Below are 15,512 nucleotides of genomic sequence, written 5' to 3' on the forward strand. Positions count from 1 at the left end.
GTAAAAGAAAAGATTCTTTCATTGTTTTACAAACCCTCCCCCAGGTCCCCTCCACCATGTAGCCCTCGCTCTAGACTCCTGTGATGACAGAAATAGGAAGACACAAATTTAACTAACAAATTATAAGTACATGAGTCAAAAATTAAAAGCAATAATATTCCAAGTAGAGGTTTTAACAGTGGCACAAATCAAGGTACAGAGGGAAGGTAGTTCTTAAAATCAAAGGCTTATTGACTGTCACTTTGTCTATTATAGTGTAAAGGTTACGAACCACAAGATGTAGAGACTCAACTATGTCATTTATTGTTCTTAAGTCCTGGACCAAATTCCGTCTACCGCTGGGTTATTTTACAGCTCAGAAGTCCACATGCAAGACAGAGGTGAAGTAAGGAATTGCTTATGAGGTTTTTCCGTCAGTTCTAATAACTAAGAAATAGTGAGAAGAGTTGGGACCTCAGAAGGCTTTTAGGACCAAATAATAGGCTGTGTCCAGGAGAAAATGAATATACTTACCAATAATGTTAATGCTCTTCCATGGCTCTTCAGGGAAGATCTGAATCATTGAAGCATCCTGATTTCTTTTTTAATTGTATGTCTTCCCTTTAAGTTCTGGAATTGTTTTGATTCTGAAGGAATACCTTTACTGGGTATAGAATTCAAGGTTAACTAACTGGGTTTTCTTTAGGCTCCCCAGTGAACTGTCCTGTGGCTCCATTGTTTCTGATGAGCAGTCAAGAATCACTTGAGTCCTTTTTCTTCTAAGTGTATTTATTTTTGCTGATCCTCAAGATTTTCTGGTTTTGCTTTTCACATTGACTATGATGGACCTAGATGTTGTTTTCTTTTAATTTGGAACTTCCTATATCTCTAAATTTATGTCTCACGTCAGATTAAAAATTTGTGAACTGTAAATTTTTCAAGTATATATTTTCTCCAGTTTCTCCCTCCTCCTTGAGTCTTATGAACTCCTTGTCAAACCTTTTGATGTGATCTCACAGGCTTATTTGTTTTCAGTTCTTTTCCTCTTTTTATTCCTCTGTTAAATCATCTCTATTGATCTATCTTCATGTTCACCGACTCATCTCAGTTGGCTCTTAAACCCATCCAGTGACTATTTCATTTCAGATACACTTTTCCAGCTTTAAAATTTCTATTTTATTTTTCTTGTAATTTTTCTGTTCAGCTTTCATCTCTTTTCATTCATTACGAGTTGCTTGACACTCATATCTGCTCCTTCTCCCATCTGGGAGTCAATCTCTGATTATCTTTTTCTCCTGAGTATGATCATGTCTTGCATTTCTTTATGTGTAGAGTAGTTTGAGATTTTATTTTTTATATTGGAGATGACACATTGTAATGAATGTACTCTGTTTTTTCTCCAAGGATTAGTAGGATGGTGGTTTTTGTTTTGTTTTAGAAAGTAGAACTTAAACTGCAAACTCTGGCTCATCTGTGGCGACCTGCAGGCAAAATCTCAGACCAGTAGGACAATTACTTTACACCTCAGCAACCTGATAGATTAGGGATCCATCAGAGGTCTGTGCCAGATGTGTACACACATTCTCAGACTGACTGACCATCTCTGACTGTCTTTTCTGGGAACCCACACACATTCCAGCTATTTTGGTTGCCTCAAACTTAGCATTCTGGATCTTCGGTCTGTCAGCAATGCAGGTTTCTTGCCAAGATTTAGCCACATCAAATAGTACTGACTGAGTTTTTATCAGATTGTTGTTGTTGTTGTTGTTGTTGTTGTTGTTGTTGTTGTTGTTGTTGTTAAATGCCACCAAGTTGATCAGGACTCATAGCATTCCCTATAAATAAAAGACCTGAACCCGGTTTTATAACTATTGTAGTTTCTCTAAGTTCATAGAGTTTCCTGAGGCATGTTGCTTAGGAAGTGGATGCCACACCTGCTTCTAAGCCTGTCTTAATCTGAGAAGTACACCAAACATTGTCCACTGTGGGTAACTATTATGATATTTGACACACCAATGGCAGAGTGTTCAGCATCACAGAAACCCCAAGTTACCTCAGTATAGCAAATTGACAGACAACACAACACCAGCCGAATTTTAAATACTAAGGCCTTCCATCATGTCCTCTTGACTCTAAACAAGAGGCTTTCGCCCACAGGTCGCTGTTAGCTAACTCCAGCAAATCCAGTCAGCTCACACACAGTTATGAATGAAATTAAAAAACAACCAAACAGTCCACACCTGACTCCCCCAACACAAAACATCCCACCTTCCAGAATCCAATGACTTCACACATCAGCCTCCTGGTATTTTTATTTTATGTTAATTGAAAAAGTTTTGTAAGGTTATATTTTATCATTAATGTGTTCTAAATGATGTTTATTAAATCAAACACGCCAGGACCATGATTTTCAACCCCACCTAATACTAGGTCTGCCTTGTCTCATAGGAAACAAAATCCTTAGGAAATACAAAATTATGTATTCTGTTATGACAAAAACCTGTCTGCTGCCACCCAGGGGTAGAAAGCACAGTTATATCAGACTAAAGACTAGAAATCCAACAACAAAATAAACACTCACCAGTACCATTCCATTCCTTTAAAAATTGTGATTTTAACAAAAGTTCACAAAAGAAGTTGGATTTCTCATTTACTCTTTGTTGTACATTTTCCTTCCTCCCTCCACCCCAGTTTGCCTTAATTATATATATATGTATACACATATTTATGTGTGTGTGTGTATTTTCATTCATTGTTTAATAATTTCCTCCCACCCTTCCCCACTCCACTTTGCTATGCACCTCTTATTCTGGGCTATTGTCATACAAATAATGCGTAATAATAAATTTCTTTTAAGCAGTTCTTTCGTTCATCTGTTCCAATATAGTGTCTGCTCTCAGTGTGTAACTATGTGTGTCACAGACATTTATCTGTAACTATCCAATAGGACCTGCTCAGCCACTCCTGCATCCTCCCTAATTGCTAACCTTTACCTTCTTTATAATTTTCTCTGGAGCAGACAACCTGACGGCTGAGATGTGGCTCAGACACTGCCTCAGGGACCCTTGGAGCAGGAGGATACATTGCTGCCTCAAGCCTGTGGCTGTCACAGGTGTGGGGCACTTCTCCCAAGAATGCTTCAGCTCTTTGCTTTTCCCTTGAGTGCAGCAGTTAGTGAGACCCCTGCTGTCACAGATGTCAGGTCTAGGAGCTGAGCTTTGGAACAGGAAACTGGCAGAGTAAATGATGAAATCAGCAGATTTGTGGGGTTCCTGCTTACTAGTGTTCTCGGTGTCTGAGAAGCATCCTCCTGTGGCTGAGACCCCTCCTTATCTTCCCCCGGAAAGTCTGAGTCTTATTTTGTTTTCACTTTGCAGATTAAATAGAGCCAGTCAGACCTACTTCTTCCCCATCCATCTGACAGATCAGCTTCTCCCCAGTGCTGTGTTCTACGCCACCGTGGGACCACTAGTCGTCTACTTCGCTATGCACCGTTTGATCATCAAACCATATCTCAGGGCTCAGAAAGAGAAGTGAGTTTCAGATATGTCCCAGACAAATCCCTAAACAATTCTGCTTTAATTTTCTCACCTATAGAAAGGAGCTAATAAGAGAACAAACAAGTGTGTCTCGGAGAAAGTGCAGCCAGTGTGCTCCTTGGAGGCAAGGCTAATTTAGAGGTAACCACGACGAGTTCGTTCCAACTCAGTGGCAATGAGTTTGAGAGTTTTACCGTGTCTTACCGATTTTATCTTCTTGGCCCTGAATTCAAAGAGAAATTCTAAGAGCTCTTGGCGCTTACATAAAGGGCATATATTAATTATGGATGACAGAATAAGAATTAATGCCTTTGAGTTGTGGGTGATGTTTGAGAAGAGTACTGAACATTCCACCAGCTGCCAATAGAACAGATAGGTTTTAGAGATAGTGTAGCCAGAGTGCTCTTTAGAGGCAAGGATGGCGAACCTTCGCTTCACGTACTCCGGGCATGTTGTCAGCAGGGCTAATCCTTGGAAAAGGACATGATGCTTGACAGGTGGAGGGTCACCAAAAGAGGAAGATCCTCTGTGAGATGGATTGACACAGTGACTGCTGCAGTGGGTTCGAGTATGTCACAAACAATGGCACGTGGTTCAGAGCTGTCATGTCACTATGAGTCATACTTACCTCGACAGCACCTAACAACAACTTTAGCTATTGAGGAACCCTGGTGACACAGTGAACTGCTACCCAAAAGAGTACGGTGGTTCAAACCTACTAGCTTCTCCATGGAAGAAGGATGAGGCAGTCTAATGATTTACACCTCGGAATCCCTACTCTAGAGGGTCGCTATCAGTCAGAATCACCTGTTTTCTTGGAAGCCACTGAAATGCAAATGATTTTGCAGTTTTTCATTGATAATCCATTTGGACATCACATTAGATTTATACTTTTAGTAAGAGAATCTCTATAGAAAAGAGGTTTTGATTTGTTATTTTATAGTGAATTCATTTGGTAAAGCACCGTGCTGAATCTAGGAGAATGGATGATTCTCATCTTCAGAGGCCCTCTACTCTTTGAATAACTATAGTTCAGGGTTCTCCTCCAGGAGGCTTGAGGCCTAGAACAAAAAAAGTACCAGGATAAAGTCTTTTGGCAGACACAGTATATGTTTATGTACCTCAAGTGGTATTAACTGTTCCCCCCAAACGTGTTACATAATAATCCTGCAGAGTTGGTGGAGCCTCATCTGAGTCTCACCCTCGACTCAGACCTCCCACTTCCTGAGGTGCTTGCCAGGTCGAGTCAGCTTTCCAGAGAGAGAACCGTGGGCTCCGGGTGGCCAGGGAGAGCCATCTAGGGCTAAAATGAAGCCATGCGGGCCTGTGACTAACAGATTTTCTAGAGCTTGTCTTGGAAATACTTGTGAAAGCTCTAGAACTAGAAACCCTCTCCGATCACAGACTGTTTGCTGGGCTCAGGGCCAGCGAGGGGGCTCTGTTGACTCACTGCTGTGTAACACCCGCTAATGTGTGGCTTGTGTTTGCCTCATGCCAGGGAGTTGGAGAAGCAGCGGGAAAGCACAGCCACAGACATTCTGCAGAAGAAGCAAGAGGCAGAAGCTGCCGTAAGTGCTCTGTAAACAGCATCCCGGGAGTGTTTCTGATCCTCCGTCACCTCGTAGTTTCCCTCTAGCTGCAGGACACGTCAGAGCGCACAGGACAGTGTCTCTCTCCCTTTTCTAGAATTATGGCCATTCTTCTTCCTCCCTCCATTAAGGGCATTGATTTCTGTTCCTCTTCTCATGGGAATGGTCCTCTCCTAGAGAAGTGTCGGCCTAGCCTTCATGGACAGCGGGGCTGAAAAGCAGGTGTGGACAGCACCCAGGCAGCGCACCTCAAATGTGCCATGGCCACATATGCAGCCTGGGGAGCCTGTGTCCATGGGGGGATGGGCACCTCTGCCCAGCTGGGCCAGGGAGAATGGGCCCTTTGCATAAGGACTGTGTGGGCTCCTTATTTTATCTTTGTGTACCGTCAAAATGGATCTGACTGGTATAGGAGGAGACTGCCCTTCCTTCTCCAGCAGAGAATCTGGTGGATTTGAACTGCGTATCTCTGGAATTGTTGTGAAGCTTCTTGCCACTAGGCCACCAGAACGCCCTTATTTTCTTATTTTTACAGCTGATGTTGAAACCAGTGTCTTTAGACTGAGCTGATTTCACCTGTTTGCCTCTGTAGACCCCCAGAGAAGGGAACTGGGGTGCTGTCATCACTCCCACTGGCTCCCAGGGATGTGGGAAGAGGCAAGGATGCTGTGCCCCCACCAGGGCCGCCTACTCTGGGCCTTGGTGCCCCAGTGGGCTAGTTCCCGAGCCTCCTGTCCCTTTCCTCACGGAACCCCTGAACAGGACAGAGGGCCACAGACCTGTCAGTGGGTGCTCCCACAGACTTCATGTCTCTGACCTTATGGATAGAGGTGGGAACCATCAAGGGCCCTGACAGTGGTCACCTCTGTTCATTGGCAGGTTCGGTTAATGCAGGAATCTGTACGAAGAATCATTGAGGCAGAAGAGTCTCGAATGGGTGAGAAAGCGGGTCTTCCCACAGGACAGGGGTTGGTACTCCGGGTCACACAGGAGCTTGGGGTTCCTTTCCAAGAGCACCATGTACCCTTGGAGGCCGGCTCTGGCCCTGACTGAGACTGTCCCTCAGGGCTCATCATTGTCAATGCCTGGTACGGGAAGTTTGTCAAGGACAAGAGCAGGAAGAATGAGAAGGTCAAGGTGATTGACGTGACTGTGCCCCTGCAGTGTCTGGTGAAGGACTCCAAGCTCATCCTCACAGAAGCTTCCAAGGTACAGGTTGCAGCCCCAGCATGCCTGTGACTAGGAGACTCGATAAGGGGAAGGGGCATTCAGAGGAACAGATCCGTCTGACAAGGACAGCCTCACCACTTTGTGCAGTGGAGTTGTTCTCCTGGCCTCTGTTCAATGTGTGGGATGCCCCCCGGAACCCGAGTAACAGCAGCATTGGAATCATTTCTTTCATTTACTCGATCAGTGCCTATCTATTGAGAACTTACTCCGTGCAGGTACAGCAGCAAACCACAGACATCTGCCATTGTCAAGTTTACATACTCTGTCTTCCATGCCTGGTTCTGAAAGAGCGTGAGGTAGTTGGTGCACATGGGTTACTCACCACTGTTGCCCTGGGAGTGGACCATAAAGATGTGCGGAAATACCAGAGAGCCCAGAGCTCCGAGGAAGTCCCCTAGCGTCTGGGGCCTGGCCGGGCTTCTGTGAGGATAGAAGTATTTTTAGCTTAGGGGGAATGGGCCCATATTGAAAAGGCAAAGTCTAGGACTAGATGTGCAACTTTGAGAATCCTTCGAGCTCTAAAGCTTACATCTGACATGAGCAGGTCCTGAGGGAAAAGTCAGTCTCCATCTAGATGTAACTTGAGGTGGAAGCAGAGTGTCATGGCGGGTGTTTTCAATGCTGGCTACTCGGCCTTGAGAATCGCCATCTGTGTGTTGCAGGCCGGGCTGCCTGGGTTCTATGACCCATGTGTGGGTGAGGAGAAGAATCTGAAAGTGCTCTACCAGTTCCGGGGTGTTCTGCATCAGGTGATGGCGTTGGACAGCGAGGCCCTGAGGATACCAAAGCAGTGTGAGTGGCCCCCTCCTCAAAGGCCCACCTGGTAGCATGGACCAGGGAGGGGATCCAGGCCACCACTGGGCGGGGGCTCAGCAACAGCTGCCTTCTTGATAACCAAGTCATCTGTTCTTTTACAGCTCACAGGATTGACACGGATGGATAAACTGCCTGAAAACCAGATTAAAAAGAGGCTGCAAAAAAATCTTGTCCTGGGAATCCACAAATTTGGAAGCAGGGAAAAACCCCCAAGCATCAGATTTCTTTTTTTATTTTCTGTTATTCCTCTAGACGATGGTACTGTATCGGTTCTGTGCAGGGACACGCAGACCCCCAGCTCTCACGGGTGCTGCAGGCTGAGCCGAGACCTTCCTGGACCGCAGTCACCACACAGCTGTGTCTGTTGTCCTAAGATCATGTTCCCAAAGGGAGGGTGCCCCGGACTCCACTGGTCCCACCAGGCTCCTCGGTGCGCGTGCTGACTGCCGCCTGCCACCGGCAGTCCTCATTCTGTATTCAGGTGTTTCTGAAGCACCCCACCCTCACACTTGGGACTGTGAACTGCTTTTCCTAAAATCCAAACTGAATATAGGAAGCAGAGTGGAAAAAACGGAGGCATTTCCTATGCTGAGGCCTCTGGGATCATGTGAGCCAGCTTCTGACCACCTGTCTGGAAACTGAGCGAGTCGGGAGTGCATTTTGGGTTTATCCTAGGCTTTCCCTCCAAGAACATCCATTTGGAAATTGGTCTTTTTCCTCCTACTCCCAGAGTGTCTCAGAGCAATCATTCCAGCCACCCCTGGCCTGTGGCGATCCCAGGGACCCACTTTTGTCCTGGGTCCTTCCCTTCCAGGCCCTCTCAAAAAAAGGCCCCAAAGCCGGTGGACACAGACCACACCTCCACCAGACGCACAGCTGAGTGTGACCCGCCTGTGCCCACACAGATCTACAGTACAAGGTTGCTGTGGAAGGACGCTCACAAGGAAAGAGGGAGCATTCACGTGTGGGGAGCTAAATCAGGCCTTCAGACAAAAGTGCCAAATCCTGAGGAAAGAAACAGTAGGAAAGCTGCCCTGGTGACAAGGAGGCCTTGTTCTCTCACTGTGCCCGTGCTGCACTCGAGCCCCCAGCAGATGGCACTGCTGCTCCCCAAATGCCTCTTCAAAGCTGGTCCTTGCCTTTTGAGGTGTGGCTCTGCTTTCAAGCCCCTTTCTTCTCTTGCCTGTTCTGCAAATGCAGAATTCTTCAGGAACCAGGGTGCCCCCCCTCAGCCAGCTCTTATAACTGAAGTGAACAACTGCCTGCTGAGCTGGGGGCAGAGGGCTGCTGTCCTTCCGTACCTGGCAAGGTTCCTGTGCCCCTGGGACAACCCAGCTTCCAGGCACTAGCAAGTCTAGGGAGCAGGACGCTGCTGGGCAGTGGCTTGATTACCAGCCCAGGGGGGTTGACCAGCTGGTCCTGCTTCCCTGGTACTGGAACCAGTCATTGCTAACAACCCTCTTCCTCCGATTCTTAAACACCGTTCAGGTTTTAAGGTTCTGTAATCTCCATTTAAACAAAGAAGCCCCCCAGGTCTGAACCCTGAACATGAATCGTGCAATAAACCTTGTGTTGAGTGGATCTCTCTGGAAACAGCTGTGTTCCCTTGGCTGTTGGTTGTTCTGAATCTTCATTTTGTTTGAAGCTGATTGTACAGAAGGTACCCTCACACCATAATAAACCTTTCCAGGAAGCTGGCGATCATATTTTTAGCATTATTTGTGTGGGTTTTAAGGCCCACACATACCCCCAGCCCACTCTCACCTACCACCCCACTGTGCCCCAGGCATTTCACTGCATCCACTCTTCATTTCTCCTGGTTGAACCACATTTTCAACTGAAACTGAAGTCTAGTTTCACAAAGTCTGAGAAAGTTCACATTCAGAAAACCATATAGTCTGGGGGTTCTGTGAGTTTTCTCTAGTTAAATGAAGTCACATTAAAAGCCAGTGGATATAAAGTTGTTATTATGTGCCGAGTCTCTTGCGACTCATAGCAACCCTGTGTACAACAGTCCTATACCCTGTTCTATCCTGTGCCAATCTTACCTCTGCACACCTACCCCCATTCCCCCAATCACTGAGTCAATCCGTCTCTCAAGAGTCTTCCTTTCTCGTGCTGTCCCTCCACCTTCCCAAGCATCAAGCATGAAATCCCTCTTCAAGAATTGGTCCCTCCTTGCAACATGTCCAAAGTATGTCAAAGCTTCAGAATCCTTGTCTCCAAGGGGCAGTCAGGTATCAACCCCTCTAGGATCAACCTCTTTGTTCTACTAGCAGTCCATGGTATGTTCCAGTACCACAGCTCAAAGGCATCAGTTCTCCTGTCATTCCTAGTCATTGTCCAGCTCTCTGATGCATAGCAAGTAATTGCAAAGACCATGGCCTGGATTAAGACACACCTTAATCTCCAGAGTGGTATCATTGCTCTTCAGTACTTTGGAGAGGTCTCTGATGGCAGACTTACCCAATGCAATTTATCTTTTAATTTCCTGGCTGCTGGTACCAAGAGTGTTGATTGTGAAGCTAAGCAAGCTAAAGCTATTAACAATCATTTCACCATCTATCATGATGTTGCCAATCTGCCCAATGGTAAGAATCTGTTTTCTTAATGTTGAGCTTCAATCCATATTTAAGGCTATGGTCCTTGACCTGCAGCAAGTGCTTCAGGTCCTCAGTTACAGCAAGCAGGGTTATGTCATATGCATAATGCAGATTATTGATGAGTCTTCCTCCAATCTTGATGCCACATTTCTCATACAGTCCCGCCTCCCGGATAATCTGTTCTGCATATAGATTGAAAAGGTCTGGAGATAGGACACATCCCTGGCATACACCCTTCCCAATTTTGCACTATGCAGTGTTTCCCAGCTCTGTTCTCATGACTGCCTCCTGGTCCAAATGGAGGTTTCACATAAGCACGATCAAGTGTTCTGGGATTCCCATTCTTCTCAGAGTCAGCCACAGTTTGTGATCCACACAGTCAAAAGCATTTGCCTAATCAATAAAACACAGACATTCCTCTGGTAGTTGCTGTTTTCAACCAAGATTCATCTAACATTACCTAGTACCTTAGTACCACAGCCTCTTCTAAACCCAGCCTGTACTTCATGCTGTTCTCTGTTGATGTGCTGTTCCAGTCATTTTTGGATAATTTTCAACAGACTCCTGTTTGCATGTGCTATTAATGATGCTGTTCAATAATTTCTGCACTCTTGTCGGGTCACCTTTTGAATGGGAACTAATACAGATCTCATCAGTTGGCCACATGGTTGTCCTCCAGATTTCTTGGCACAACTTGGTGAGCACATCCAGGGCAGCATCTATCAAGAGCGGGATAGAGGGAGATAGCTGTGGAATGGTGAAAGTGGGAGTAAAAGCTGGTGGAGCAGGGAAATGGGTGGGTCAAGATGTGTCAAAGTGGGGACAACACTGAAACTATTGGTTATTTCTACACTTGGGGAAATATCTTTCATTTTTTTCTGTAAAATACTTGTCTGTCAGATACTGTTCTAAATCTGAGCATTCACAAATTAAGACAGACTAGGATGGTAGGATCGGCCATCCACTTCTGAAATGGGCTTTCGAAAACCCTATGTACAATAGAGCACACAGACTAGCAGATAGGGTGATGTGAGGCAGAACTCTCAAGTATGGAAACAAAGGATAAGAGTTGTAAGCAGACACTAGTGATTTGAACATGGAAAGTGAGAACCATGAATGTAGGAAAATTGGACATTGTTAAAGCGAAGGAATGCATAAATATTGGCATAGCAGGTACTGTTGAAATGAGATGGACTGGCATGGGACATTTTGAGTCAATCACATCTACTATGCTGGAGGTGGATATAATGTAAATTAGGCTACTTATATAAAAAAAAGTCAACCTTTCTGTAAACTTTCATTAAAATCACAAATTAAATTCTAGAAAACAATGTCTGCAACAGCAAAGGGTGAACACAAAGACTGCAAATGTGCAAAAGTAAATAAAGGAAAACCTCAAGAAATGAAGAAAAAGTAAACAGGCTACACTTTTGATAAAAATAAAGGTCAGTGGGGACACTGTGCAGCCACCTAACACAGCAGACGAGCAGAGCTTACATTTCCTACTTAGATGTTTGTTTGTTTGTTTCATATTTGTGTGTGAGTGTACCGTCAAATCAGATCTGACTGGTACAGGAGGAGATTGTCCCTCCTTCCCCGGCAGAGCATCTGGTGGATTCGAACCATGTGCCTCTGGGATTGTAGTTGCAGCTCCTTGCCACTAGGCCACCAGAGCTCCCCATACTTAGATGTTTTGAAATGGAGGAAACACAGCAGCACAAGAAGACATTTTATTGCTGTGCACTCAAACTAGGCCAGAGAGGAGTCACCACTTAGAGCAGGGGCCAGGCGCAGCCCCCAATGGTAGGGACACTGACCGTCCATCCAGACTGACATAGACTCAGCCCTCACCCCTTTATCTGGGTGCTAGGAATGACCCTAGAGGTCCAGTATGTCCTGGGACACCCCCAGGAAGCTGTTCTCTCTTCTGCCACCACAGTGGCTGCCCGCCCAACTTGCGCGGAGAGTACAGGTATGAACAAGCCCACCTCAGCTAGCTGTGTCAGGCTGGGGCTCACATGGCCCCCTCATGGTCCCTCCCTCTCCTCTCCTGATGCTGCCTCTAAGCACTTCACATCTGATGACGTCTGGATCTTCACTACGTAGGTTTCCTGTCCTTTCATTCACTGCCACTAAGTGTCAGCAGCATGAAATGTCAATGGCAAGACCCAGAGCCCACCAGCAGGCCCCGGTCCTCGGCCGCACCGCTCAGTGCTGCTCAGGCAGCGGGTGGGGCTGGGGTCGCAGCCGCTCCTCTCTGCGGGCACTCAGACGGCGCCACATCCTCTGCATCTCCAGCCTCTGGGTCTTCAAGCGCCTCCGAAGCTTTTCATTTTCCTTCAGGGTGAAGGAGAGTTTTTTTTTCAAGGCGTCCAAGTCCAAAAGGGCGTAGCTGTGATCAGAGGACTGCTTGGGCAGGGGCCGCCTCGGCCCGCTGGGGCTGGCCGGCTGGCCTGGGACCTCAGCAGCTTCAGGCCTATGTGGCAAGACCTGGGGACAGAGGCAGGTGAGAGCAGAGCTGCGTGGAGGCAGAATCTCGGGGTCACTCGGACACTGGTGCACCTCGGCAGGGTCAGAAGGGGCCAGCAGGGAAGGATTTGCCAGCAGGGGACAAGTAGTAGGAACCCTAGGGGTGGCATGTCACCAGACCCAGCCAGCACCCAGCGCTTGACGGCACTTGAGTGGCACTTGACTGCCACTCATTTTCCACAGCTCCCCTGAGAAGTGAGGTGGCGAGTTTAGGGGTCATGCAGCTAGCCCTTAACTGGGCAGGTCTGAGGTGCACATCTCCTCCTCTAGGCCTCCACTACAGGGCCCCATGTTTGGTGGGAACCGTCTGCTGAGACCCGCCTGCCACATGCTGCCTTCTCCCCTGACCCCTGAGGTGGGCCTAGCATCTTACCTCTTTCCCAGGAGCTTCCGCATTTGGAGGCAGCTGAAGCTCGTCCAGGGCTGTGTCCATGCTTCTCTCTGTGCCGTCTGTCCCCACCACAGGCAGGACCTGCGGAGCAGGGCAGTGTCGGGCCCGCTGCCACATACCCCAGAGCACAGGTACTGCTCACCCCAACTCAGGGAGTGTCAACCACCAGGCACCAGCCGCATGGTTTGTGCAAGGACACAAACCACCAGCCACTTCCTACCACAGACTCTAGAAACGGAACCTTAAGGATCAAGGGACAACCCACACCTGAAACCAGCTGAGACGATTTGATGGCAGCCAGAAAGAAATCAGCGTAAGACGCTTGCTTTCCCTTTTCTCGGCAAGGAGGAGTCCAGAGCTTAATTTAGAGGAAAGCACAGCAAAGCCTGACTGGCTGCCTTGTCGTCTCCACCTCACAGAACAAACCAACTTCGGTGGCAGCTCACGGTGGACGCACCTTTCCTTTCTGAGCGTCGTTGTTTCCTCTCGTCCCGGTGGGATCTGTGTTCTCCCCAACCAGCTGCAAGAGACAAAATCAGGGAGCAGTGTGGCAGCTGGTGTAACAGGGTCACACCCTGAAGGCCCCTACAAGCCAGGGCATGGGCCTGCTCTGCCTTCATCCACTATTCACCCGAGGCTGTCACTGGGCAAATGGTTACAAGCTCTGGCCTAAAGCACTACGTCTCACTGCCCACCCGGGCTCTGCTCTGTCCCCAAAGACGTTCCCACGTCCTGGATCCTAGACCCAGGAGAAGGCCCTCTGCAGCCAAGGCTGTGTCCAAGCTCTATGTCACCCTAGGCATGCAGCAAGTGACTCAATAAATGTGTTCTATGAGTAATCACTGTGCAGTCGAAAATATACTTCACTGGCTCAGATGCCACCAACTCAGCACTGGCGGCCCCCAGATGGCCAGGCAGCCGCATCCAGAGCTGAGCCCGCCCAACACTCGCTTGCCACACCCAACTCTCCCACCACGGCGGCACTGAAAGAAGTGGGATTAGATGCCATCTGACCAATTTTTCAATTCACAGCAACCCATAAAGATTTCTAGGCTATAATCTTTTCGCAGAAGCCGTGGTGGCATGGCAGTGAAGGCATTCAACCAGTTAACCAAAAGGTGGGCGGTTCCAATCCATCAGCCCCTCGCCAGGAATAAGATGAGGCAGCGGCTTCGGTAAAGGCTGTCAGCTCTGGGGACCCTGTGGGAGTGTTCCACTCTAAGAGGTATGACTGAGAGTTGATGGGGGATGCCAGTGGGTGGGTTAATCTTCAGGGAAACAGACTGTCTCTCTCAACCAGACAGTTGCTAGGTCAATTCAAACTGTCAGCCAGCTGAATGCTTCACCACTGTACCACCAGGGTTCCTGAAAGAACTGAAAAAAAAAGACCTCAAAATGCCATTCAAGGGAGCTCTGGTGGCCTAGTGGCAAGAAGCTGCACTGTAATCCCAGAGTGTACGGTTTGAACCCACCAGATGCTCTGCTGGAGAAGGAAGGGCAATCTCCTCCTGTACCAGTCCGATCTGATTTGACGGTACAGGCACAAAAAAAATAATAAAATTTAAAAAAAAAATAATAATGCCATTCAGTTGAACCAACTGAGTTGCTGAGCCTCCAGCAGGTATTTGGAGGCTACAATTGCACCACAAGAGAAAGCCCAGCTCTCTCCCCAGAGCCAAGCATTGATTCGCACATCAGAGAGGCACAACCTTTGGGTTAACATCACTACTCCCTGCAGCCAATGCGACCAGAGCTCCCAACTAAAACAACTAAGAAACATGAATTACAACTGCTTCCTCCTGCCCCAAATTGTTCAGCTCTAATTTCTTTAAGACAACCCAAATCCTTCAGGGATTTTTACCCTGAATGTTTAAAGTGGTTAAGGTGTACTCTATTTACCAAACACGTGTTCAGCACCTCCGTTGAGTCAGGTCATTTTCAGGGTGTTGGAAATAAAACACAAACCATGCAAAACCCTTGCCTTCATAGGGATTACAATGTGTTTACAAAGACAGGTTTGAGGAAAGGGATAGGAAGGAGGAGGTGTGTGAGAACGAGGTGGTTGTGGGCAGGTCCTACATGAACAGCCATGAAGGTGAGGTGGCAGGCATGAGCGTATCTGAGGGGAGGTCATGCAGGTAAAGGAAACAGCAAGTGCTGAGGCCCAAGGTGTGCTGCGTCAGCTGCTGAAATGGCCACGCTGCCCCCCAAGCTGCCGTTTGTGTTTGCCACTGTTTTACTGACAGTTCCAAAGAGCAAACAGGCACAGGCCTGGAGTCCCTAGAGGTGGCAAAGGTGAACATGCTCACTGCTAATGGAAGTTGGAGGTTCAAGTCCACCCAGAGGGGCCTCAGAAGACAACCCAATGATTTACCATTGGAACATCAGCCATTTGAAAATCTACTGTCCTATGTCTGAGGGGCATGGAGTTGGGAGCTGATTCCTGGTGAAACACACCTTGTTTGTCCCACTCGTTTCTCCCACCCTTGCGTTGCCTCAGGCGTCAAGCGGCTACACAACCTGCACTTCGGTTTTGTGACTGGAATGAAGAAATATAAACCACGCCCCTGGCTTCAACTGCTGACATCCATGATCTTCTTCCTGATCCAAAGCCATGCACGCCACCTCTCCCTCCACGATATTCCCACCTCAGTGTCCCACTGGTCAAACTCAACGTGCAAAAGACCAAACCCCTTCCTGCTGCCTGTCTCAGGAAGGAGGAAACCACATTCTCCAGGTCTCAGAGAGCTCCGGCTCTCCCTCTCCTGTAACACCCACTCACCATCCTCCAGGCCCACCCACCTGTCACACCATTCCTCCTCTCTACACCCCACCT

The 15,512-nt window shown here is 47.7% G+C and overlaps 2 protein-coding genes across 4 annotated transcripts in view; one reads left to right on the forward strand and one right to left on the reverse strand.

Annotated features, from left to right (window-relative positions):
- DNAJC11 (DnaJ (Hsp40) homolog, subfamily C, member 11) overlaps positions 1-7,466 on the forward strand; it is a 117,410-nt gene extending 109,944 nt beyond the window's left edge. Inside the window, exons 11-16 of one of the 3 annotated variants that reach the window (XM_006885784.1) lie at positions 3,357-3,512; positions 5,017-5,086; positions 5,987-6,044; positions 6,174-6,316; positions 7,000-7,129; positions 7,255-7,280. In XM_006885784.1, coding sequence (XP_006885846.1) covers positions 3,357-3,512; positions 5,017-5,086; positions 5,987-6,044; positions 6,174-6,316; positions 7,000-7,129; positions 7,255-7,280 — 583 coding nt within the window. Of the gene's footprint in view, positions 1-3,356; positions 3,513-5,016; positions 5,087-5,986; positions 6,045-6,173; positions 6,317-6,999; positions 7,130-7,254 lie in introns of all 3 variants that reach the window. The other 2 variants (XM_006885786.1, XM_006885785.1) reach the window with 2 other exon arrangements.
- Positions 7,467-11,964: 4,498 nt separating this feature from the next.
- THAP3 (THAP domain containing, apoptosis associated protein 3) overlaps positions 11,965-15,512 on the reverse strand; it is a 15,259-nt gene continuing 11,711 nt past the window's right edge. The window contains exons 3-5 of the mRNA XM_006885915.1: positions 13,134-13,196; positions 12,659-12,757; positions 11,965-12,246 (exon numbers count right to left, since the gene is read on the reverse strand). Coding sequence (XP_006885977.1) covers positions 11,965-12,246; positions 12,659-12,757; positions 13,134-13,196 — 444 coding nt within the window. The remainder of the gene's footprint in view (positions 12,247-12,658; positions 12,758-13,133; positions 13,197-15,512) is intronic.

This window comes from Elephantulus edwardii, unplaced genomic scaffold (genome assembly GCF_000299155.1).
Source record: "Elephantulus edwardii isolate Elephantulus edwardi_28Jun2011 unplaced genomic scaffold, EleEdw1.0 scaffold00045, whole genome shotgun sequence".
In the NCBI taxonomy this organism is placed as follows: domain Eukaryota; kingdom Metazoa; phylum Chordata; class Mammalia; order Macroscelidea; family Macroscelididae; genus Elephantulus; species Elephantulus edwardii.